The 23,426-nt window shown below is 44.9% G+C and overlaps 1 protein-coding gene across 1 annotated transcript; it reads left to right on the top strand.

Moving 5' to 3' along the window:
• Nucleotides 1-1,979: 1,979 nt before the first annotated feature.
• SELENOS (selenoprotein S) lies at nucleotides 1,980-10,576 on the top strand. The gene is made up of 5 exons (XM_059180172.1): nucleotides 1,980-2,133; nucleotides 2,760-2,894; nucleotides 4,836-4,942; nucleotides 7,800-7,968; nucleotides 9,987-10,576. Exons 1-5 carry the CDS (start codon nucleotides 2,058-2,060, stop codon nucleotides 10,064-10,066), a joined length of 567 nt encoding a protein of 188 aa, XP_059036155.1. The 5' UTR covers nucleotides 1,980-2,057; the 3' UTR covers nucleotides 10,067-10,576.
• Nucleotides 10,577-23,426: the final 12,850 nt, after the last annotated feature.

Genomic DNA, 23,426 nt, shown 5'->3' with positions numbered 1-23,426 from the left:
CAGAGATTAAATGTTAAATTTATTCCATTTTCATGCCTGCAGACGCTGCAGGGCAGGGTCGGTAAACAAGGCAAAAAAGGCAAACTCTTCTCCCCCATTTAACCATATACAATATTTCGGCATTTTTATGATATGCAAGTTGACTTTGGTTTGAAAGCTGGCAACAGTAAGATAGGATCTCTACAAAGTAGGATCTTCCTCCATAGCTACTCCAAATATTATAATTCCTGAGCTACACTGTGAGCTATGAAATGATGTTCACTACAACATTCTTGAAGCTTTCACATCTTAATGTGACACCTCTGTCAAAATAGGGAAGTGTTAAAAACCTTCGCCAAGGCACCTGGGTGGCTCAGTGGGTTAAGCCTCGGCCTTTGGATCTTGTGATCTCTCAATCTCTGCCAAAACAAAAAACAAAAAACAAAACCTTCTTAGCCAACCCACACCAGCAGCAATTTTAATCACTAAGTTACTGTAAGAAAAAAATCAACTTACCAAACATTAATAGAAAATTGTGCCCAATCCCTTTGCAAGATATTAACGCTCTGAGAGACAAGAGAGGTCCTCATCAACTGCTTCCATGAACAGTGACTCCTATTGTATTGGGTACCTTATGTCCAGAGCATAACCAAACAAGCTGGGCAACTCCCATCTCCTGACTAGTTTATCACTATTTATACCCAAGGTATATTTATTTCTTTATTTTTTTTTTTTAAGATTTTACTTATTTATTTGACAGAGATCACAAGTAGGCAGAGAGAGAGAGGAGGAAGCAGGCTTCCCGCAGAGCAGAGAGCCAGATGCGGGGCTCGATCCAGGACCCTGGGATCATGACCTGAGCAGAAGGCAGAGGCTTTAACCCACTGAGCCCCCAGGCACCCCCACAAGTTATATTTAAAACTGATCCCAAATCAAGTATTGCAGTCATAATTCTAAGAAATAGTTCAGTTCTAGCATATTAGGTTCCTGCAAGATCCCAGATGGAGGGAGAAACCACTTCAAAACGAAGAGTGATGGTTCATCACCGTTTACAAGTGAGAGGAAAATATCAAGGAGAGAATAAAATGTCGCCCTCCTAAACTCATCAAATCAATGGCTGTCTTCACAGCCTTAACTGACAAAATCCAGAGTCCTCAATTTCCCCATTTCAAGAGCCCGTTTTCAAGGCGAAGAAGAGCTTTGACGTCGCCCCCTCTTCGCTGTCTTTTCACGACTATATTCCGGATTCTCCACCCTCCTTTCGAGACACAGCTAGGCGTGTTCACCTCAAAAGCTTCTCCAAAAACACTCAAGCCTAAATTTCAGATAGGGTGGTCAAAGTAGGCCTGGGAGCGGTAGTGACGGGAGAGGAGTGGAAGGCGGTGGAAGAAGGCTTTGCAGGCCAGGAAAAAGGGCGAGGAAACTTCTGAACACCTCCTCCCGCCCTGCGGCACCTAGTAGTGTTGGACTGGATCCGTGCTGGAGCTACTGCTTTAATTCTTTCCCGGGAGGTTTTGGCTCTGGAGGGGAGAAGAACCGTGAGGGTCCACGGGACTTCCTTAGCCCGAAATGGAACCGGGGCAGCTGAAGGAGGAGGCTGCCAGGGTTCACCTGCACGCCTTGGGGGCGGATCTCGGCGGCAACCCTCATCAGCCGGGTTTCTGCCGGCCTAGTTGTGTTGCCCAGTGGGCCCGGGGCAAGGACGTGGGCGCAAATTCTGCTTCCAGGCGGCCCCTAACCTCATGACATCGGGGTGCAATCAGTACAAACGTAAACATGCCAGCCGGTGTCGGCCCGGAGACCCGTCACGCGGCTTCACTCGGGCGAGAAACGACGCAACCCTGCCACACCGCGCGGTGCAGGCCCGAGGCCTTCTGCCACCGCCCCGCCTACTCTTCCGGCCCCGCCTGGTTGGCCACGCCCTCGCTGTGATTGGCTGAGCCTCAGGGCGGGGTGGCGCCACCATTGGCCGGAACTCTGGGACGCTAGGCTCGAGAGCGCGCCACGTGTATATAGGGGCGGGCCGGAAGGCGCAGGCTCCAGCTGACGCAGCCCGGCCGCGCGGCTGAGTGGCGGCCATGGAGCGGGACGGGCAGCAGCTGTCCGCGCGGCCGGCCCTGGAGACGGAGGGGTTGCGCTACCTGCACGTCACCGGTGAGTCGCCGCCGGCCACGGGCTCGTACCGCCGGCTCCCCCGGGCGCCGCCATGTTCGGTGGGTCGTCCTCTGCTGCGCGCCGAGCCGGGCCTGGGGAGGCCGGGGGAAGCCTGGCCGGCAGCCGGGAGACACCGCACGCAGGTCCGGGAGGAGGGCCTGGAGCGCGCGCGGAGGCAGTCCCGGAGCCACAGTGCTCTGGGCGGGGCCGTCGGGCTCCTTTTTACGCGAATCCTTTACTTAATGCGACAAGCCCTTCCGGGTTGCGGTGACTGGAGCCGCTCGGCCCTGGGCATTTTTCTATAAGTTCCTGAGGTCTGAAAGGCCTCTGCCCTCCCGAGCCGGATAAACTTCCTTTTCCCCATCAAAACCCACTCTGCAGTGCCCTCCAGCCTCCGGACTTGCCCCTCAAATCCCCACTTGGTTGAGGAGTCCCTTCTCGGTGACCCCTGAATTGTGCTCGCTTCTATTCTGACTGCCTGCTTAGGAGGCCATTTCCTCCGCTAGACCCGGAGGGTTTTGAGGGCAGGAGCTACACTTACGTCGTCTTCGTTGAATTTTATGGAAAAAAGTGTAGTAGTGTGGTAATGACCTTCGGTTTCTTGAAAACTGTTTACTTCTTTTCAGTGGGCTCCCTGCTAGCCACCTATGGCTGGTACATCGTCTTCAGCTGCATCCTTCTCTACGTGGTGTTTCAGAAGCTTTCCACCCGGCTGAGGGCCTTGAGACAGAGGCAGCTGGACCGAGCCGCGGCCGCAGTGGGTTAGTGTTTAGAAGTTAGTCTGTTAGGAAGAGCAAGAAGTTCACGATTCTAATCTGTGTGAAAGGAAAGCCATTTTATGCTTCTGTAATTGATTTTGGGGAATGTGCGGTAGCTTTTCTTTCCTATTTTTTTTTTTCTAATTTCAGGGATTTTAATGAGATGGAAAACCTGCTTGATGGTGGGTAGAGCACTCACTGCGTATCCTGTTAAATGGTTTTTCATTTTTAGCGTGGATTGAAATGAAAACGTCACAGCTTCTCCAGACTTGAGGGTCTGCCTGTTGAATCTCTAGAACCATTGGGAGTGCAGGAAACGCAGCCGTGGTTCTTTATATCCACCACATTTTGATTTTCACAACTTCCTCATCAGATCCGATTTCAGATTAACCGTTGGTTGTTTCGAATACATATTCCCTTGGAAAACAGTAGCCTTTTTCGCTAGGCAGAAGCTAGTTTCTGAGGACATATCTAAAAGAAACGTCAAGCACTTTTGAGAATGGCAGCTCACTGAAATACAAATCATTCTTCTGACTCAGCACAGTTAGAGTTTGGGGAGAAAAGCAAATGTCGTAATACAAAAGGAGTCACTAGCAGAAAGACTTAGGAGTGTCCTTCTTTCAAACATATCTCTCCTCTCCTCCCATGAAATTCTGTGGTCCTGCCATTCTCTCTGTCTTTTTGATTGTTGGCTGTACTTCTGACAACAAACTACATATTGCAGGTGTACACCTTGCATAAATGCGGGATTTCAAGAGGGTTGCAGGGGTGTTAGGAAACAGCGCCGGTCGCCTGGTGAAGCCATCTCTACGAGTGTCGTGCTCGCAGGGTGAGACCTGCTCTTACAACTGAAAAGCAGGTTTATAAGATGACAATACTCTGGGCATTTTTAGAGAAGCTTATTTGTTTCTGTGAGGCACTGCAGAAAGTAGGCGTGCAGTCAAAAGTGTTATGTTGTGCTCTTGTACAATTTTGTAGGGAACATGGTTAAAAAAAAATCCACACTCGATTTTCTTCTAAGAATGACCTGAAAGTTAGAAATGTTACCAAAATTTACATTTCTGTGAAGTGGAAGTATGATTTTGTTTTGTTTTTAAAGATAAAGTTCTAGTCATATCTCCCACCACGCAAGCACAGACATCCGTTGCTACCTGGACCACAACACTTTGGCCCATTTTATGTGGATTCAATTAAGTGCTCTTTTTTCCACCACTGTGTAGGTACTGATGGTTGCTTATACTTTTGGAGAGTGCTGATGTGAACACATAGTTCTACTTATTTTTCTTTAAAAATGGCCACACCGCTGTGCGTGTGCCCTGAGGTGGTTCTGGACAGGGTTGTTTGAATACATGAGCAGGTAGAGAGCTTGACAGTGTATTTATATAAAACAAAGCAGAGAAAACATTGATAAAACTGGGGAGCTCATTTCCATTAATACTAACTGGAAGGATTCTTCTTTTCTGTAGAAACAAGCGTAAAATGCCCAAAGATCTTTACCTCTTTGTGCTATGGATCTGGGCTAAATAAGCGATGGCTAGTGGTCAGAAAATTCTATCTTCCCTTGTTACCTTTTCCAATTCTGGTCAGGTTGGAGACTGCATGATAGAAGCCCAGGTTGTGGAATGGAATCTCGGGGTGCCCCTCAGATCACTTAGATTTCAGTCATGGGCCATGCCAGACTCTCTGAGTGGGAATTGCTGAGGGAGCCTGGAAGACATGTTTCTCATAGGGATATCTGGAGCCCTGGACCTTTAACGGGGGGCTAAGATCCATGGCAGTAGGACAGTCTTCTGCCCCCATAAGCAGCAAAATTTATGCACAGCAGGAGAATTTTCATGTAAAGTACATGTTTTTACACTGCTTGACATCAGTACTTCTGTATGCTTGTAATAATACGGACCTCAAGAGTTTCTTTTTTTCTCAAAATTTTTCCTGACATTTTAGAACCTGATGTTGTTGTTAAACGACAGGAGGCTTTAGCAGCTGCTCGTTTGAAAATGCAAGAAGAATTAAATGCACAAGTTGAAAAGCATAAGGAAAAACTAAGACAGGTACGAGCTGGTTTTAATTCAGTACGTGCTTTTAAGAAATATTTTGCTGCTTCGTGGGTGAGAGAGAGAGAGAGCGAGAGCGCGCGCGCGCGTGCGTGCGTGCGTGTGTGTGTATACGCACACTTGCCTGCATGTCCTCCCCACCCCTGCCCCTTAGGGGAGGTACTGGAAACAACTAATTATGGCAAAATCAATTCCACTTAGCTCAGTATTGGTCAGCATCCTTTCTTTGTGCAATACCTTAACCGTTTATGGAGTAAATACTCTTTAAAAAAGGTGTTCCTTTATTTACCTTTTTACTTTTCAATGGTCTCTTCACAGTATTCTCACCCAAAATTGTGTGTCCCTTTGCCATGCCACTGGACACACAAAGTACACATTCCACTTCTTACTCCATTGTCTGTCTCAGGCCTCATCTCTCACACGATCTAACTTGGTGGGGCTATTCAGTGGACTGAGGGAGAGCCGGGGGGAGGTCAGCAGTGGGCCCAATCCAGGAGTGAGATGGGGAGCAGGAAGGTGGAGTTTTGAAAGATGTTTTTAAAGGCATGTGGTTCGGTTGGGGATCAGTAGGAGGGGATTCTTTCTACTGATCCCCTGCAAACAGTGGAAGCATGAGGTCAGGTATTGGGGGTTAGCTGTCTTGGAAGAGCCAAGGACAGCTGTTGGAAGTGACCTGAGCAGTCCGGTGGGTTGTGCCACCTTTCACAGAAGCAAGGCCACCCACCAGATTTGTCCCAGTCTGTGTAACTGAAACAACCAGGTTATAGATCCTGCTTTCTAAGAAGTTTCAATCCAGATGTTTGTGGCCCTTCTTCATCTCAGAAGAAAGTGTCTGCATGCTCTAAGGCAACAGAGAAATTGGCCTTCCTGTTGGTTTTGCCTGTGTCTCTGGTGTTTCCAGGGTCCTGTGCCTTTCTGCCACCGCTAATGGCTCTTGTGGTTTCTGCATGGTCATCTAGTACATGGCTGGTCTTGCCAGCGTGGCCGGAACCCAGGAGGAAAGGGCAGAACAAGACCACACCTCCTCCACAGGTTCTTCCTCCTTTGTCACCCAGTCTTGGCAGCCTTCTTCACTGTTCAGTTGCGTCCTTTCAACTTAAACGCAATCACTAACCTAGAGTGAACTAGCACATTACTGTTACTTACTTAATTTTTAAATCATACAAAGTAAAAAAAAAAGTCATTGTTTTAAAAATCTGTACCATGGAAATTAAGTCTCTGATCTCCTTGTTGCTCTATCTGCTGCTGCCCAAGCATTCCATGTTTGATTTTTAGGGTTTTTTCTAGAAATATTTATCTATAATATAAACACCTGTGGAAATTTTTCATTGAAATGGCAGCATGGTATACATAGATGTCATTTTTGAGCCATTCTAGTTTAGTTTTTGTTGATCTCCAGCCATTATTACTGTTTTGTTCCGAGAGCTGTAGACTAGGTTGAGTTCCTGCTTCGTGTCAGAACTGATGACTTCAGCATCTGAGTTTTTTGTGTGTGTTAGTAAAATAGCTTGATCAGTTATGCAGTTTGCTGATGTAGCTGAAAATAATCTTTTTAAAAGATTATTAAGACTTTTTAAAATTAGGAAAGGGACAAAAGCCTGTGTTTGGTTTTAAGATTGTTATAGCACATGGGGTTCTGTCTCCTGTACTTACAGGCAGAGTAGTAATAATAAACTGAATGAGTCTGTCTGACCCACAGCTGAATCAGCTCTCCTGCCTGCTGTCTCAGGACCCATCTGCTGTGTTCCATGCTGGGGTTCTGCATATCAGCTAGGAGTGTAGACTAGCCTTCAGGCCAAGAGATGATTTCTTCCTTGGCCTCTTGTCCCTGCAAACAGTGGAAGCATGAGGTCAGGTATTGGGGGTTAGCAGCAGCAGCCCCTGAAAGCCGTGGAGAAATTTTCTGGAAATGTGCTTCCTAAGGCATCACATATCCCCATGACGTCACAGTTAACTGGAACAGAGTGAACAGGAGTTCGCGTCTGGCTTCCCTGGGAAGTGAGGAGTATAGGGCACAGAGGTTTGTGCACAGGCAGGTTGCGGTCCTGTGCCTGGCTATTGGGCAGGCATGCTGCTTTACAAGGAGGAGGAAGCAGAGGCGAAGGTCCAGGGCACTGGGTTTCCCTCCCGCCTGGGGAGTCTGCTTCCTGTGTGCTGACAAGCTTTCTCAAGTGCTCATTGTACACAGTTTTCTGCTGAAACTAATTTTCCTTTGTTTACAGTAGTACTTGACTTTTCAGAGTGCTTTCCTATCTGTTCACACTGGAGCCTCACAGTCTGCAAAAGCAGAGGGAGTGAGCGGCTTTCCTTAGGTACCTCCACCAGGCGGCACCAGAGTAGGCCTGCCAGCCACCCTCACCCATTCCAAGTGCGAGTTCTTCCGTGTTATAAAAATGTCCTACTGTGGGCAAGTTTCAGAACTGAAACAGTATTCTTTTTCCATGACACTTCTTGCTTTCTTTACTAGTTTATAAAAACACGAGTGCCTGGGTGGCTTAGTCGTTAATGTGTGCCCTCCGCCTCTGCCTTTGGCTTGGGTCATGATCCTAGGGTCCTGGGATCAAGCCCCAGGTCTGGCTCCCTGCTTAGTGGTGAGTCTGCTTCTCCCTCTCCCCACTCCTGACTCACGTTCTCTCCGTCTCTCTCTCTCTCAAATAAATAAAATCTTAAAAAAAAGTTTCTGTGAGTTAAACTCCTACCATTAGATGACAGCAGTGTTATTAACCAAAGAAAACGCAGGTGAAGGTTTGGTTTAAAGGACTTTAAAATGAAAAAGTCACCAAAATCATTGTTTTCTATGGGGAAAGATAGCAGCTTATGAATTCATACTGTTAGCTGTGCAATTCTTTCTCAGCTTGAAGAACAAAAAAGGAGACAGAAGATTGAAATGTGGGACAGCATGCAAGAAGGGAAAAGTTACAAAGGAAATGCAAGAAAGCCTCCAGAAGAAGATGGTCCTGGGCCTTCTACTTCGTCAGTCCTGCCAAAACGGAAAGCTGACAGGAAGCCGCTGCGGGGAAGTGGTGAGTACCAGACACTAAAAGATTCTGAGCAATTACAGGGTAGGTTTACCTCGTAAGAACAAGATTCTGTTTCTTCCTTTTATTATCTATAAATTGAAGCTAATTCCTAAGCTTGGGATTATGAAGATAAATAAAAGAAACCCATGCAAAGCATTCCTTAATGGCTGGCGGTCACCAGCTTGGTGAGCTCAGTGCCCTTGTTGCCCAGTGTCCCAGGACAAGGATGTGAGTGTAGGTCCTGCTTCCAGGAGGCCTGTACCCTCCTGGGCCTCAGTGTCCAATCAGCAAATAAAAAGAAAAAACAGTAAACACTGAATAAGAAATTGAAAAGGGAGGTCAGTCACGGCTCCTGGGTTGTATGCCTCTCACCCTTGTTCCACGTGGCCCTGGCAGGGGAGAGGTAAGCAGAGGGGCGAGGGATAACTTGCCCCCCGCCCCCCACAGAGGAGCATCACAGGGCTAGAACACTGTGGTTTTCGTCCTCCCAGCCATGGCCAGCTTGTTTCTTGCAAATAACTTTCTCAAGGAGACACGGACAGATGCTCATTCAGAGCTTTCTTCTGTGTGCAACTCCCACCTCCCGCGCTCTAGGTGATGCGGTCGCTCCCTGTCTCCATCCCATTCTTGAGGTCTTTCACATCCTTTTGGGAAGATGTGACTCACACAGAAATGAAAATAAGTCATGTTTGTGATCTGCTAGCAGTTCCGCATGGAGCCTGAGGGAGGAGGGGCAAAGGCGCTGGAACGCTTTGTGGAGGAACCAGTTGTAGGCTGAATGCTTCTATTCCCCGTGGGAGGAGGGGCTGTCTGTAGAGGTGCTGCAGAGGCTGGCATCATGGGATCCTGGGGAGACTGGCACGTGGGCTCTGAGGCAGCGTGGACACAAGTTGGGCCACGCTTAAAGGCTGAGCCCTATCCCCTTTATGTCAGACACCCAGAGCTGGCTTGCTGGAGGAGTGATGTGTCTGAAAAGAAAATGCTGTTTTAAAACTTTCTCTCGGGATGCCTGGGTGGTACAGTTGGTTAGGCGTCCCATCTTTGGTTTCGGCTCAGTCATGATCTCAGGGTTGTGGGATCAAGTAATGATTCCAGGGTCTGGGGATTGAGTCCCACATCCGGCTCTCTGCTCAGCAGGGAGCCTGCTTCCTCCTCTCTCTCTGCCTGTCTCTTTGCCTACTTGTGATCTCTGTCAAGTAACTAAATAAAATCTTAAAAAAAAAAATCAGCCAGAAGATATTTTTTGGAGCAAACAGTGATATTTAGGAGAGGAGTGGGTGTTGTCGGAAATGTAATGGGTGACTTGCTTCTGTGTCTGGTCTCTGTCGTTGTTTCCAGCAATCCTGAGCTAGGTGCTGTCTGGCTAGCTTGGTTTTATCAATAAGGGTACAGAGGCATGGGGAGTTAATGCCCAAAGATCCCACAGCAAAACCTCAGTTAAGGTCTCACTGGCCAAAAGCCTGAGCACTCAGCCTGGTCACCTAATGTCCATTCACATTAGGTTAATAATGTTAATAATATTCCCATTAACTTTGGGAAGCTAATGAGTGGGCAGGGTTAGGAGTGAGGGCGAGGGCCCATGCATGACTTAGGTCTGACCGATAGAAGGGCAAAGTTCCATTCTGTTTTGATTTTTTTTTACATTTATTTTCTGTAGCTTGCACAGTCCTTATTTGAATGTACACATTTTATGAAGCACTGCAACAGAAGCCTTCATATGCCTAGATCCAGTGATGTTGAGAGGTTTTGGGAACAAATTTATTGGATATTTTGGGAAGTTTTTATGTTTCTGAAGAGTTAAGACCAGGAAGCTAGATGGCTTCTTTTATTCCCACCAGAAAGTCAGTTCAAGCTGTAATGACAGAATAAAGTATTTTTTTCACATGGTAGCTGAAAGTTTTATGAAAAGGTCTGTGAGAAGAGCATCCATATCTTCGTAGTGCTTTGTGTGTCAGGCTCATGATTTTATGTTTTATACAGAATGTTCCCAGTACTGTTTTGCTTCCTTTTTCTCATCCCAGGTTACAACCCGTTGTCTGGTGAAGGAGGAGGAACGTGCTCTTGGAGACCCGGACGCAGAGGCCCGTCATCTGGTGGATGAGGCTAAGAATCTTGCTAGTGTCGCTTTTGACATTAGCAAGATAAATCAGTAACCCTGAATTCAATTGCCTTACACACACTTTTCACAGTGACTAGCCAAGGGAAGTGGGGTTTATTTCTGCTCTTAACTACACTGCGTCTTTAACAGTTGAAGCCAGCATAGGATATAGATGTCACCACTAGCGGTAGTGACAGTCGGTCACACTTCAGTTAAGCCAGTGACTGCAGTCATTGATTTCATGGGTAATTGCTAGTTGGTAGATAAAGCCCTCTAGGTGATTAACAGTCTTGATAAAAGAGACCTAGTGATGGTTCTTCACGTTAGAAGTCCTTGCTGGTCGGACAGTCTCTGTGACAGGTTGCGTTGAATGATGTCTTCCTTGTAAATGGTGAGCCCACCAGCGAGGATTACTGATGCAGACAGTTGATGGGGTTGTTTCTGTATATTTATTTTTATGTACAGAACTTTGTAAAAAAGAAACTGTATATATTAAAAAAAATGCAAAAAACATTTTTAGTATCTTTATTAAATTCAAGGAAATTTCTTTATGAACTTAAATTTGTCTGCCAAACATTAAACAGCTTTTTATCATTCCACCATAACCTCCTATTGCTACTTCTTTTCCCTACTCACTGTTTCTCTCCTGTGGTGAGCGAGGTGAATGACAGTCAGCTACAATGATCCCCAGAGTTGGCAGGTCCCTTAGGGTTTGTCCATAGAGTTGGGTCTCGGAGCTGAGTTGCTAAATTAATAGGATAAACAAACATCTTGTCTAGAAGTGTCTCAAGGGCCAACCAGATTGCTAAGGCCCCTTTTGGTTATTCCCCTCACACCATGACTCATTTGTTATGTTCTTGTCTAGAGGCTCTGTCTGGAGTACACTATACAGGGCCAAGGAGTATATATTTCAGGCTGGGCAGGATAATAGTGTTGGGTTTGTGTACTTTTTTAGAAAAAAAAAAAAATTATTTAAATTTAAATCCAGTTAATTAACATAAAATGTATTATTAGTTCCAGAGGTAGAGGTAAGTTATTCATCTGTCTTATATAATGCCCAGTGCTCATGGTATCATGTGCCCTCCTTAATGTCCATCACCCAGGGTTTCCACACTTTTCTTAAGGAATGTTGAAAACAAAACCAAAGATTCTTAGTTCATGGCCTATATGCTGTAGTTTACTGATCCTGCTGTCAAGTTGAGATCATAAGAAGGAACAAAATTAACCTACATAGTAGTGGTAATTAGCCAGAAAAGTATTCTAGAGTGGTCTCATATGTCTAAATTAGTCAACATTTGTTGAGTATCTGGTATGTGTGAAGGATTCTGAGGTCTTCTTGATATATACAAAGGAACAAATATAGTCTGGTCCTGCGGAACTCACAGTCTCTTGCGGAGGGTTGGGGAGAACAGAAACAGGACAGGACACTGGAAGAACAGTGCATTTACAAATAGGTTGGAATAGTCCAGACTAAGAATTCGAGTCTGAAGACATTTGAGTTTAATTTTGGGTGGGGACAGCGGGGGCTCCAGATGAGAAGGTCAGTAAAGACAAGGGTGAGGCTTGTAAGGTTTAGAACAGCCCAGTTCCCAGTTTTTAACTAGATTGGCTTTTAACCAGCGTAGAAGGTTTACAGCATGGGAAGTTTCAGACTTGGATTAAAGTATTTCATCCAGATTCATTGTTTACATTGAGAGATTCCCTTGTAGGCTCCCAAAGGAACTTCTTAATAATTCTTCCCTTCATGTATTTTCTATTTCATTTTAGAAATAGAAGGGCATGTTTTGATATACTCTGAGATGTGACTCATCTCCCTCAAGCCTCATTTTTTCCATAAATCTAGAAATTAGTCATGAGCACATGGGAAGAATTGATGGTTGAACTCTGAGCCTTGATCACCATGGTCGACTTCCCTCTTGTGTTCCTAATGACCAAGGGCTGTGGATAACCAGCATGGGCAGCTATCTGGCTAATGAAACAGTTATATGGGATAGTATTATTAATAATGAATATTTGGTTGTTAATTAATAATTATTAATGGGTGAAAATCGTGTGCTGCAAGCCTAGGGCAGAAAGCATTCCAAAAGGGTAGACAGAGGAAGCCAGGGATAGTGAGTCTTGCTCTCTTTTTTTTTTTTTTTTTTTTTTTTCAAGATTTTATTTATTTATTTGACAGAGATCACAAGTAGGCATAGAGGCAGGCAGAGAGAGAGATAGGAGGAAGCAGGTTCCCTGCTGAGCAGAGCACCCGATGTGGGACTCGATCCCAGGACCCTGAGATCATGACCTGAGCCGAAGGCAGTGGCTCAACCCACTGAGCCACCCAGGCACCCTGAGTCTTGCTCTCTTGAAAGGATGAGGAAGTGGGACTAGAACCCAAGACCTGTGGGGAAGAACGGAGAGGGCCATGGAGGAGCCATGTCGAACTGGGTAGGACGCTGCCCATGCCTCAGTGAGGGGCTACAGCTGGGATGGCAGCTTGGAACTGGTGTGCTAGACGCGGGAGGCACAAGTGTTCAGTGATGACTGTGTGACCCAGTCCTTCCTGATCATGGGGCAACATTAGTAGATTCTTGGGCAAAATACATGTGAATCTTAAGTTGAAACTCTGGTAGCTGGAGTTCTGTCCTTGGCCAACACACCTGCCTCTATACATGGGGAGAAAGTCATTTGGGTCTTATCCCCTCCTCATGGACTCTACTCCTGCCTCTCCTGCCTCTCCTTCCTCTCCCTTCCCCTCTGCCATCGCTGCTAGCTCTTCACCCAATATTCACATGCTTTGCCTTCAGACCAGAACAAGGCCATATTGAATAAACCAAGCCCCGGCTCCCTCTGGTGCCCTTCTCTGCAGTGTTTGAGTTGTCGCCTCCTGTCCTCTGCCTCTTGCTCTAACCTCTGCTTCACACCAGGCTCTCACTGGGTCATCGGATTTCAAACTGGTGGGACTGTTGGTCACAGTTTACCTGGCCTGGTAGCACTTGGCCCCTGCCTGCCACCCTCCTTTGTCTGCCGTAGCACCCCCACACTGGGGTTTACTCCCCAACTGCCTACACCTCTCCCTTTGGCAGTTCCCTCCCTGCCAAAGTGTTCTGTATTCCCTCTCCTGTTCCTCTTCCTCACCAACGCTCTTCTTAGGTTCCCCTGTGGTATTCAGTCTGATGGATCATTCTTGATACTCCCCTTCAGCAAGCATTATCTGCGATAATTGAACACTCCTTGAAAAATACTGTTGTCTTGACTTCTAGAACTCCACACGTGACTGGTTTTCTCCTACCTTTCTGGCCACTCCTCGGTGCTTTGTTTTCGCACTTACTGACCACTGAATGCTGGAGTTAGAGGAGGTTAGAAGAGGCAAGAAGGTAACCAATGTCAGTGGCATTGCAGAAACCGCAGCTGTACAAACACCTTACTCACTGGTTGGCTAGTGCTCAGCTGGTTAGCAGGTGACTGGGCCTGTGTTTCTCCATCTCCAGCAGCCCAGCTGGGCTTGTTCACGGGCTGATTCAGTTCTAAGAATGGTGTGTTAACCTTTCCTAGTCTGTTTGCATCACATTTGCTACCATCCCATCAGCCAAGGCAATTCCTAAGTTCAGGCCCAATGCAAAGGGGAGAGGAAGACTGCTTCTCAAAGGAGGTAGCCAAAACCACGCACAAGATGCAGAGAAGGGAAAGAATCTGGCTCTTTGCAGTGGAAATACTGTAAATCTTCTTGGATCTTGTAATATCCATCTTTCAGCCTGTGAAATCCCCAGTCTGGGTCAAGGCTGCCCTCACTTGATCCTTGAGGACCATCCCCAAGATTTACAACCAAGAGAAATGCCCCGCAAAGGGGAAGAATCCAGCTCTGATAAATCTGCCACTCCCCAATCCCAGAAGGAGCCTGCAAAATGGCCTGGTAATCTGCAGGGGCCAGCAGGACACATGGCTCCCTCAGACAGGTTGAGGAGTCAGCAAAGGAGCTAACCGCAAAGGTGTAGTGGGCTTTAGGGAAACCAGTGAGGGAGGGTACAAGACTGGGGGCAGCTAGCAACACTGGGGAACCATTGATGCCCTCTCCCCACCACACAGGCCTGAAGAGGCACAAAAAGAACAGCTACCTGGACCCTTAGAGAGGGCCTGTGTGGAGAAAGCCACCTGACAGGCCTGCAATAGATTGAGCCAAGTGTCACTTCCCAGTGAGAAGAAACCAGAATAAGTCCTCTGACCCCATTTTCCCACCCACCAGTCTCTGCCAGGGTCTTTCACCAGCTGAACTGAGCTGAAACCTGGAATCCCTGCAGAAAACATGGCAGCTAAACTGGTCAGCTGATCTCCTGGTGGTCGCTACAGGTTGAACTACATCCCCCAAAGGATACTTTGGAAATCCTAACCCCCAGGGCCTGTGTATGTGACCTCATTTGGAAATAGGGTCTTTGCAGATGTGATCAAGTTAAAAGGAGGTCTGGGGCATCTGGGTGGTTCAGTCAGTTAAGCGTCTGCCTTGGGCTCAGGTCATGATCCTGGAGTCCTGGGATGGAGCCCTACATCAGGGTCCCTGCTTGACAGGCAGTTGGCCTCTCCCTCTCCTGCCTCTCCCCCAACTCATGCTCTCTCTTGTGCACGTGCGCTCTCTCTCTCTCCCCCTCTCCCAAATCTTAAAAAAAAAAAAAAAAAAAAAGTGAAAATGAGTTAATTCAAGGCCCTACTGAATGAGGGTGGGCCCGAATCCAGTGTGATTGCCTACCAGCTGCTGGGGCGGCCCCAACAAAGCCCCATAGACTGGGTAGCTTCAGAGAACTTTCTTCTCAGGATTCTGGAGGCTTGAAGTCAAGGGTGTCTAGAAGCTTGCTTTCCTCCTGTCTTGCCTCTTCACAGGGTCTTCTCTTTGTGGGTGGGCACAAAGGATTTTGTCTGTGTCCCAATCTCCTCTTTTATTTATTTATTTAATTCATCAAATAAATAAATAAATAAATAAATAAATAGACTGAGATCTCAAGCAGGGGGAGAGGCAGGCAGAGAGAGAGAGAGAAGAGGAAGCAGGCTCCCCGCCAAGCAGAGAAAGAGCCCAAAGCAAGACTCGATCCTGAAACCCTGGGACTACAACCCAAGCCGAAGGCGGAGGCTTTAACCCACTGAGCCCCCTAGATGCCCCCCCAATCTCCTCTCTTAAAAAGACCAGTCATGGGGTGCCTGGGTGGCTCAGTGGGTTAAAGCCTCTGCCTTCGGCTCAGGTCATGGTCTCAGGGTCCTGGGATCGAACCCTACATCAGGCTCTCTGCTCAGCAGGGAACCTGCTTCCTCCTCTCTCTCTGCCTGCTTCTCTGACTACTTGTCATCTCTGTCTATCAAATAAATAAGTAAAATCTTAAAAAAAAAAAAAAAAACAGTCAGGGGTTGGATTAGGGCCTACCTTAAGCCCTCATTTTAATGTAATGATGTCTTTAAAGACCTTATCTCCAAATGCAGTCATATTCTGAGGTACTGGAGGTTAAAGCTCCAACAGGTGACTTCTCATAAAACTGATCTCCATGTAAGAGGAGACACACAGAAGACCACTATGTGAAGACAGAGATTGGAGTGAAACAGCTCCAAGCCAAGGAACGCCTGGGGCTCCCAGGACTGAGACAGACAAGGAAGGATCCTCCCCTCAGGGCACTGGAGAGAGGCTGGCCATGCCCGTACTTCAGTTTGGACTCTGCCCTTTAGAACTATAAGAGAATAAAACCCAGTTCGCAGGGATTTGTTAGGGCAGCCAGTGGAAGCAGCTAATAGAGTGGCCTTAAAGATGGCCTCCAGAGGTGGCCCTGAGGACAGCCCTTCATCAACACGTTAAAAACAGTGCTCACAAGGAGGCATCCGTGTTGATCAGTATCTAGGATAGAAATCATGAGAGTGCTGTGTAATTTGTTTACCCCTCCATACCCGCTGTCCACCCCATTCTTGCCACAAGAATCTGACCTGTATGAGCTCCTGAGAGCCATCAGCAGCAGTCCATTCATGCCGCTACCTGGGGGTGCTGATTCTAGGCCACTTTGACCGCAGACTGAGATAAGGAGTCTAGCCGATTTGAACACCATTCCCTGGGGCTCCAGCCAACACATTAAACCCCGGATTCCATTTTGAGATGTTTGGCTCCAGTGATCCTTTTATAATTCATTGTCCTTCTGACACCTTTGGAGTCCGTTACTAGGATTCTCCCCAGACTCCAGCCAGCACAGATAGACGATGTCATGCCACACGTTACAGTGTATATATAGCTCTGCCCTCCCATTGCAGGCCTGGTAACTTCCATCTGGGCTATGTTGGGATCAAACTCTTCCTGTGGCCTGGAGACTCCGAGGAGGGGGAGGGATGCGGGCTGAGGCTATAATGGATATTGGCAGGAGAGGCAGCTGCCGCAGGCGCAGGCGTGTTCATGGAAAGATATTCCTGTGGCGGGGGAGGCTGGCTGGGGCTGAGGCAAAGGGATTTAGAGGTCAAAGTATTCAGCTTCCTCTGTGTCACCACAGAGCTCAGGGTCCCACTCTTTCCCATCAGTGCCCTTAGCATGAGAGACCAGACAGGGCTGAGCATTTAATTGGCAACTCTGTAACCCTTGCAGTCAGGCTCTGGACAGCCATTTCTCTCCTGCACCCAGACAATGCAGGAATTCCATCAGGGCTTTCTGATTTCCCATTTGGGTTTGGCATTGACCAAAAGTAACTACCTTCTGTTTGTCCTTCTCCCTGTCCTCACTGTACACTTGGGAGCCATCAGAAGAGGCCAGGTGCACTCACTGTCTTCCCAGTCCCATTTTTTTTTTTTTTTTTTTTTTTTTTACCACCAGGACTGTTTCTCAGCCCTTGGATCTCCTATTGCTTTGCTCTCCTCTCCTGTGACGTCACCAGTGACACCTTGAATGCCTGAGATGCCACTACATGCCTTGGCTTACCAGTGCCCTGTTGCTCACTCCTTAAACATATGAACAATACAGCATTGTCCCCAGTCCCATTTTGAGGGTCTGCTTCCCACACCCACTCTCAGGACAATCATTGTAGGTAGCAGACAGGGTCTAGGCTAGAAAGAGATGGCCTGCACGAACTGGGCAATCAAGAAGAGCCCAACACAGGGACTGCATACAAAAGCATGGGCAGGGTTTGGGATGAAGAAGGGAGGGTTTAGTGGCCCAGAGGTCACTGGCAACACTCCATCGTCACCACCACACCTGAGGCAGCAAGGAGAGTACAGAGCTGGAGCCTTGCACAGAAGTAGGGGGACCAGACAGTGGCCTCTGCCATGTGCTGCAAATGCTCTCTGGCTCTCAGGTAGTTTACAGTAAAGCATATGTGAACAGTGAGGTGAGTAAAGGAGCCATATAAAATGAAGACAAAGAAAGGAGGAAAAGGACCATATATAGTTCCTGCTATTGAGCTTTTAATTTTGTTCTGAGCTTCTCAGTAACCAAGGCCAACAAGGAACCATAAGTTGTTTGCTTCTTGTTACTAGAAAAAAGATGCCAGGCATTTTGGGGGAAGAGAGTTGATCCTGGCACTAAAGCGTAAGATAAATTTCAAACATCGGACTGCAACAGAAGAGAAATCAATGCTAGAAGACATCATAAATGTGCCTAAGAACAGGTTTATGGTAAATTCAAATGTGGTTTTCAAAAACAAACCAGGAATGCTGTCTTTCTTAAAAAGACAAACAGGAAAGTTAAGGGTATTGCATTCGTGAATAATTCAGTGGAGGCAATATTCATAATGGGTCAAGCCCAGGAGGGCCAGTAGGCTTCATCAGTTACTGGTAGTTAGTTACTCTCTAGAGTTTGGTGTGTTGAGAATCACCTGGCTCCCAGGGCTGTGATGGATTAGATGCTACCACAGGCAGGGAAGCAGGGAATGGAGGTATGAGTAGAGGAAATCTGCCAACCTTGGTCTAAGTCGATATGGGCCACTGGTCATATTTGGTCTTAGAATCTACAACACCCAGCAGAGTGATGGATAGCTTGTCCTTTCCTATCAGAGATTTTCAGTCTTTCACTGCCTTCATCTCAGCATTGGTTGCTTGCAGCACCCATGAGCATGCCCAGGGATCACCCAGAGTCCCCAACAGGGCAGCTGTAACTATATGCCTTTTGTACTCACCCCAGAAACCAGAAGTGAGTGGAAGTGCTGTCACAGTAGGGATAATGTCATACCTATTTTAATTTCCAGTTTTACAAGTTACCCTGTAGATTCTGGGTTTTAGGTCATGTTTAGAAAGGCTTTTTCTACTCTAAGATTCCCTCATTCTCCCAGTACTTCTTTTAAACCTTTGATCAAAGGTTGTTATTTGGAATTTACTTTGATATAAAAAGGAAGAATGTGATCTGACTTTTTTCCCCCAAAATTGCTATACAATTCCATCTTCCCTTCATTTTTATACTATACCAAATCCCTAAATATATTCAGGTTTATTTTGGTCTCCAGTCTGTTCTGTGGACATCTATTTATGCATTCAAATGATAGGTTGAATTATGTCCATTCCCTTCCCCTCTGCAAAAAGATATGTTAGAGTTATAACCCCCAGTACTTCAGAATAGGAAGGAATGAAGGAAGGAAGAAGAAAGATTCATTGGTATTTTTATTGGGTTTATATTTTTCTTTTTAAAGTAATTTTGTGAAAATCAGCATCTTTAGACTATGAAATCTTTATGTCTAAGGGCAAGATTAACAAATATAGCCACATAAGAATAAAACATGCTGTGGCTAAAACAACCACAAAGTGAAAGAACAAATTAGCAAAGAATATTTGCAAACTCCAAACCAATAAAAAGAAGGCTAACAGATCAATAGAAGAATGCACTAAGAACACAAATGGTAAGCTTCATAGAAAATTAAAATTGTTTCTAAACATAAATGAAAAGATGTTCAACCTCATCCCTATAAAAGGAATGCAAGGAGGTATCTTTGTTTCCCTTTTTTTATTCCTATCTAACTGGCAAATGGAAAGAAACTTAGTAACTTAAAGAAGCTTAATATATTGGCAAGGGTATGGGGTACCAGACACTCTCAAGTCTCATTTACTGTTGATGGGGGTGTATTTTAGTACAACCTCTACAAAAAGCAATCTGGATATATCCAAATTTTAAATAAACACAGTATCTTTTTAAAAATTTATTTATTTATTTTAGAGAGACAGAGAGAGAGTGAGAGAACACAAGTGGAGGGAGGGGTAGAGGGAGAGAATCTCAAGCAGACTTCCTGCTGAGCACGGAGCCCCAGGCAGGGATCGATCTCATAACCCATGAGATCACAACCTGAGCCAAAATCAGGAGTTGGACTCAACCAACTGAACCACCAAGGCACACAATAGGACACAATATTTAAATCAGCATTTCCTTTTCTAGAAAGAGGTCCTAAAATATATTCACACAATGGTGTGCAGATAATATTCTGAGGTACATAGTACAAGAGTGGTATATCTTATATTAGTACACAAGTTATGGAATATCCATGCAATAGAATACTAAGTAGTTGTAACTGTAAATGAATCTGTAGGTAGGACTACAGAATGATTTATATTAAGTGAAAAAAGTGGGTCACAGAACAACATGTACAGGATGCTGATATTGAATTTAAAAAGAGGGATCATGCATGTATACACACCTGTACATACACATGTGCTTTGATATGCATCGTGTAATCTCTGGAGCGGTTCAAAAGAAACCAACAGTGGTGGTTGCTCAGGAGTGAAACCGAAAGGTTAACAATCAGGATGAAAAGAAAAAGTATTTTTACCCCTTTCTATCTTTTAAATTTTATCCCATATACATACATTGCCCATTCAAATAAGATATAAGTTTTTGGTTTTTAAACATTTTATTGAAAAAAATCATACACATAAAAATGCGCACACTGTGGATATATAGCTCAATAAGTTTTTAGAAACTGATCCCACCCAAGTAACCAAGAATCCCAAACTATTTTAAATATAGATATAACCCATTCACAAACTTCAAGAGCTTGACTATTATTAGTAAATATTTTATTTATTTGAAAAATATATTTCAAGGACACCTGGGTGGCTTAGTTGGTTAAGTCACTGCCTTCGACTCAGGTCATGATCCTGGACTCCCAGGATTGAGTCCTGCATCTGGCTACCTGCTCAGCAGGGAGTCTGCTTCTCCCTCTGACCTGCTCCCCTCTCATGCTCTCTCTCTCAAGTAAATAAATAAAATCTTTAAAAAAAAATTACATTTGGAAAACACCAGAATAATAATGATAATATTTGTTTTTTTTTTCCTTTGTCACCTCCATCATCTGCTCTAAACCTGTGAAATAGGTTATTCCTGTCATTTGAGATCCATGAAGAAACTGAGATTCAGAAAAGCAAAGTGACTTGCTAATAAGTGGCAGAGCCACTTTAGTTTAAAAAAAAAAAAAATTAAATTGTACTTGCCTCAGAATTGGCATTGGTTACTGTGACTCTCAAGCAAAGAATAGACTAGACACTTAAAATAGCACCCTCTCCCTTTTCTTGAATGTATTCCTGCAATGATAGACTGGGTGATTCGGGCCAGGCTTCCTTCTAAAAGAAACTTTTAAAAACCTATACAAGATTGGTTTAACTTTTTTTTTTTTTTTAATCATGCAATTATTAGGCCAACATCTGGGAATAAGGTGTGGTAACACAGAAAGATGTACAAAGAGCACTAGTATTCATTTTTGTCCTGGGACATTTGGCAGCCTATAGAGATATATGAGAGGCTGAGCTGCATTCTTTTCTGGCCTCTCAAAATGAGAAAACATTGTCTGAATCTGGAGCCTGCCAAGAGTGAGAACCTTGGAAATCCCTCACCCTGACTTAAGGGCCTGAGCAGAGTTTGCAGCCTGACTTCCTATCATCTTGGTGGCTTGGAGAAATCTCAGCCTGACACCAGAATGAAGGTAGCCATGAACTGTAACTGTTCTAGATGCCTAAAAGAAACAATCACAATCTTTTCTGAAGGAGGGTAAGCCCATCTTACACTTCAAATTATTTCCACACATAATTTTTAAGTACTTGCCAACACACAATCAAAGATAATTAGACACATGAGGGGACAAGACCATATAAGGGAGAACCAGAAAAACAACAGGCATTGGACTCTCAGGGATCCAAGACATTAACACTCCCAGTATAACAACCATAAAATATTCTGTAAACAGAGATGTGTATGTTGTATTAGGAGATTTTTTAAAAAATCAAGATTGAAATGTTTGCCAAGGAAGTAAAAAACATTAAGAAATGACACAGGATTTTTTTTTTAAGTAAATTTTAGGGTTGAAAACAAGTTGTAGCCAAAAATAATAGTTCATGGACAGGCTTAATAGCTGATTAGTCAACACTAAAGACAGAATTAGTTGAATGATAGGTCAAAATAACAATCTGGAATGAAGCAAAGAGAAATAAAATTGTTGAATAATACAAAAACAAGGTATAGATTGTAGTTGATACATAGTAGATATAGAGAGAAGATCTAACATATTTGGAATTGTCATCACAGTAGAAGAGGAGAGAGAAAATCCGACAGAAGTGTTATTTGAAGGAATAATGGTAGATACCACCCCCCCCACCTGTTGAAAGACATCAATCCACAGACTCAAAAACCCAACAGAATCCCTATCAGAATCAATATGAAGAAGACTCTTAGACATAGTGTAGTAAAACTACTGAAAACCAAAGACAAAGAAAGAACTTAAAAGTCAGCCATAGGAAAAAGACATCTTTATAGGAGCTTATCATTGATGATCAGTTAGACTGATAGCTGGCTCTCATCAGAACAATTACTGGAGGCCAGGAGGCATTGGAATGATATCTACAGGGACTTGAAGGGAAATAATTGCCATCCTAGAATTCTGTATCCAAGAAAACTATTTTTCAATGATTAAGGTAAAATAAAGACATTTTTTAAACAAAAACTGGGAAGTTTATAATCAGCAAACCTGTACCAAGGGAATTCTGAGTTGTTCTTCAATATAAAGGAAAATGATCCTGGTTGGAAGTTGGAAAAGCAGGATGGAATGAAGAACAACAAAAGAGGTAAAAATGTGAGCAAATTCATGACTGTAAAAATAATATATCACAACATAATATACATTACAAAATCATATACTCTCCCATTGTTTGTCTATAGCATAATTTAACCATTTCCCTATTATCAGATATTTAGGTTGTTTCCAACTTCTTGCAGTTATAATCAGGACATGATATATCTTTACAGTAAATCTAGCCAAGCTTTTTCCAGCCATGGCTTATGGATAATTTGATGGCATATTCTGATAATGCCTGCAGTGCAGTATGCTAACATTAAGGGCTGATTCATGCTCTGGAAACTAAACAAGTATTCAGAAAGGTTGGCATTCTCCACTTAGTTGAGAGGTCTAGTCACTATTCCCTTGGTTGTCATGCTGGTTATTAATTCTCTCTTAGCTTTAGTCCCATTCTTCTGTGGGTGGTGGTTGTGATGTGTGGATCGGGACGTGGCAAAACACATCTCTGCTTACCCAGAAGCTCCTTGTCAGTTACTGCCGATGGTGAGACTGCTAGAGGGAGGATGCAAGGCTAAGGGGGTAGGGGGAGGTGAAGGGAGTTTTCTCTCCTGTCTGCCTCTTTTTCCTATGAGCATTACCCCAGCCATGCTTCTTCATCCCAGCTGAGGCAGTGCCTTCCTATAGCAGCAGCTCATGTGATTCAGTTTTCCCTGTGACACAGGAGAGACCAACACTTACTGTCCAGGGTCTTGTCCCCAGATGTCTGAGTTTCAGCTCTGTGGTGCCCACCTCTGAGATTCTAAGTCTTTTTTTTTTTTTTTAAAGATTTTATTTATTTATTTGACAGAGATCACAAATAGGAGGAAGCAGGCTTCCTGTGGGGCTCTATACCAGGACCCTGGGATCATGACCTGAGCTGAAGGCAGAGGCTTAACCCACTGAGCCACCCAGGTGCCCCTAATATTCTAAGTCTTAAGAATCCTAACCTCCTCCCAATGTTCCCTCAGTCCTATGAATAGTAGGTCCTTCCATAGCTGCCACTTCCATGATATCATAGTGTTTCCCCTCACCCTTTGGTTAACAAGTTAACAACTTTGTGCCCAGTTAACAAGTCTTTATAATAAGTTCTTTCTTTTTGGATTTCCATCTCCCGCCAAGGTGGCATAGCATTATCTGCTTTACCCACCCACCTGAAACAACCAAATCAAATAAATAACAGTTTCAACATACTAGTCATCGGGTAATGAAAGACAGTGATCCTAGATAAATGAGAACAGGCAAGGTGGTCATATGGCTGCTCCAGTGACTGCTTTCAGAGAGTTTCCAAGATACAACATAGAAGTGAGCCCAAGAGGTGCCTGGCTGGCTCAGTCAGTAGAGCATGCAAATTT

Source organism: Mustela lutreola, chromosome 7 (assembly GCF_030435805.1).
Source record: "Mustela lutreola isolate mMusLut2 chromosome 7, mMusLut2.pri, whole genome shotgun sequence".
NCBI lineage: Eukaryota > Metazoa > Chordata > Mammalia > Carnivora > Mustelidae > Mustela > Mustela lutreola.
Note: the sequence above shows the minus strand (reverse complement) of the source record. Positions and strands in the feature narration are given on the sequence as shown.

Bases quoted from the DNA above. Each gene is read 5' to 3' on its own strand.
- SELENOS (XM_059180172.1), top strand. From the start codon at position 2,058: ATGGAGCGGGACGGGCAGCAGCTGTCCGCGCGGCCGGCCCTGGAGACG. The intron at 2,895-4,835 runs GTTAGTGTTTAG...CTGACATTTTAG, and splicing joins CCGAGCCGCGGCCGCAGTGG to AACCTGATGTTGTTGTTAAA. The intron at 7,969-9,986 runs GTGAGTACCAGA...TTCTCATCCCAG, and splicing joins GAAGCCGCTGCGGGGAAGTG to GTTACAACCCGTTGTCTGGT.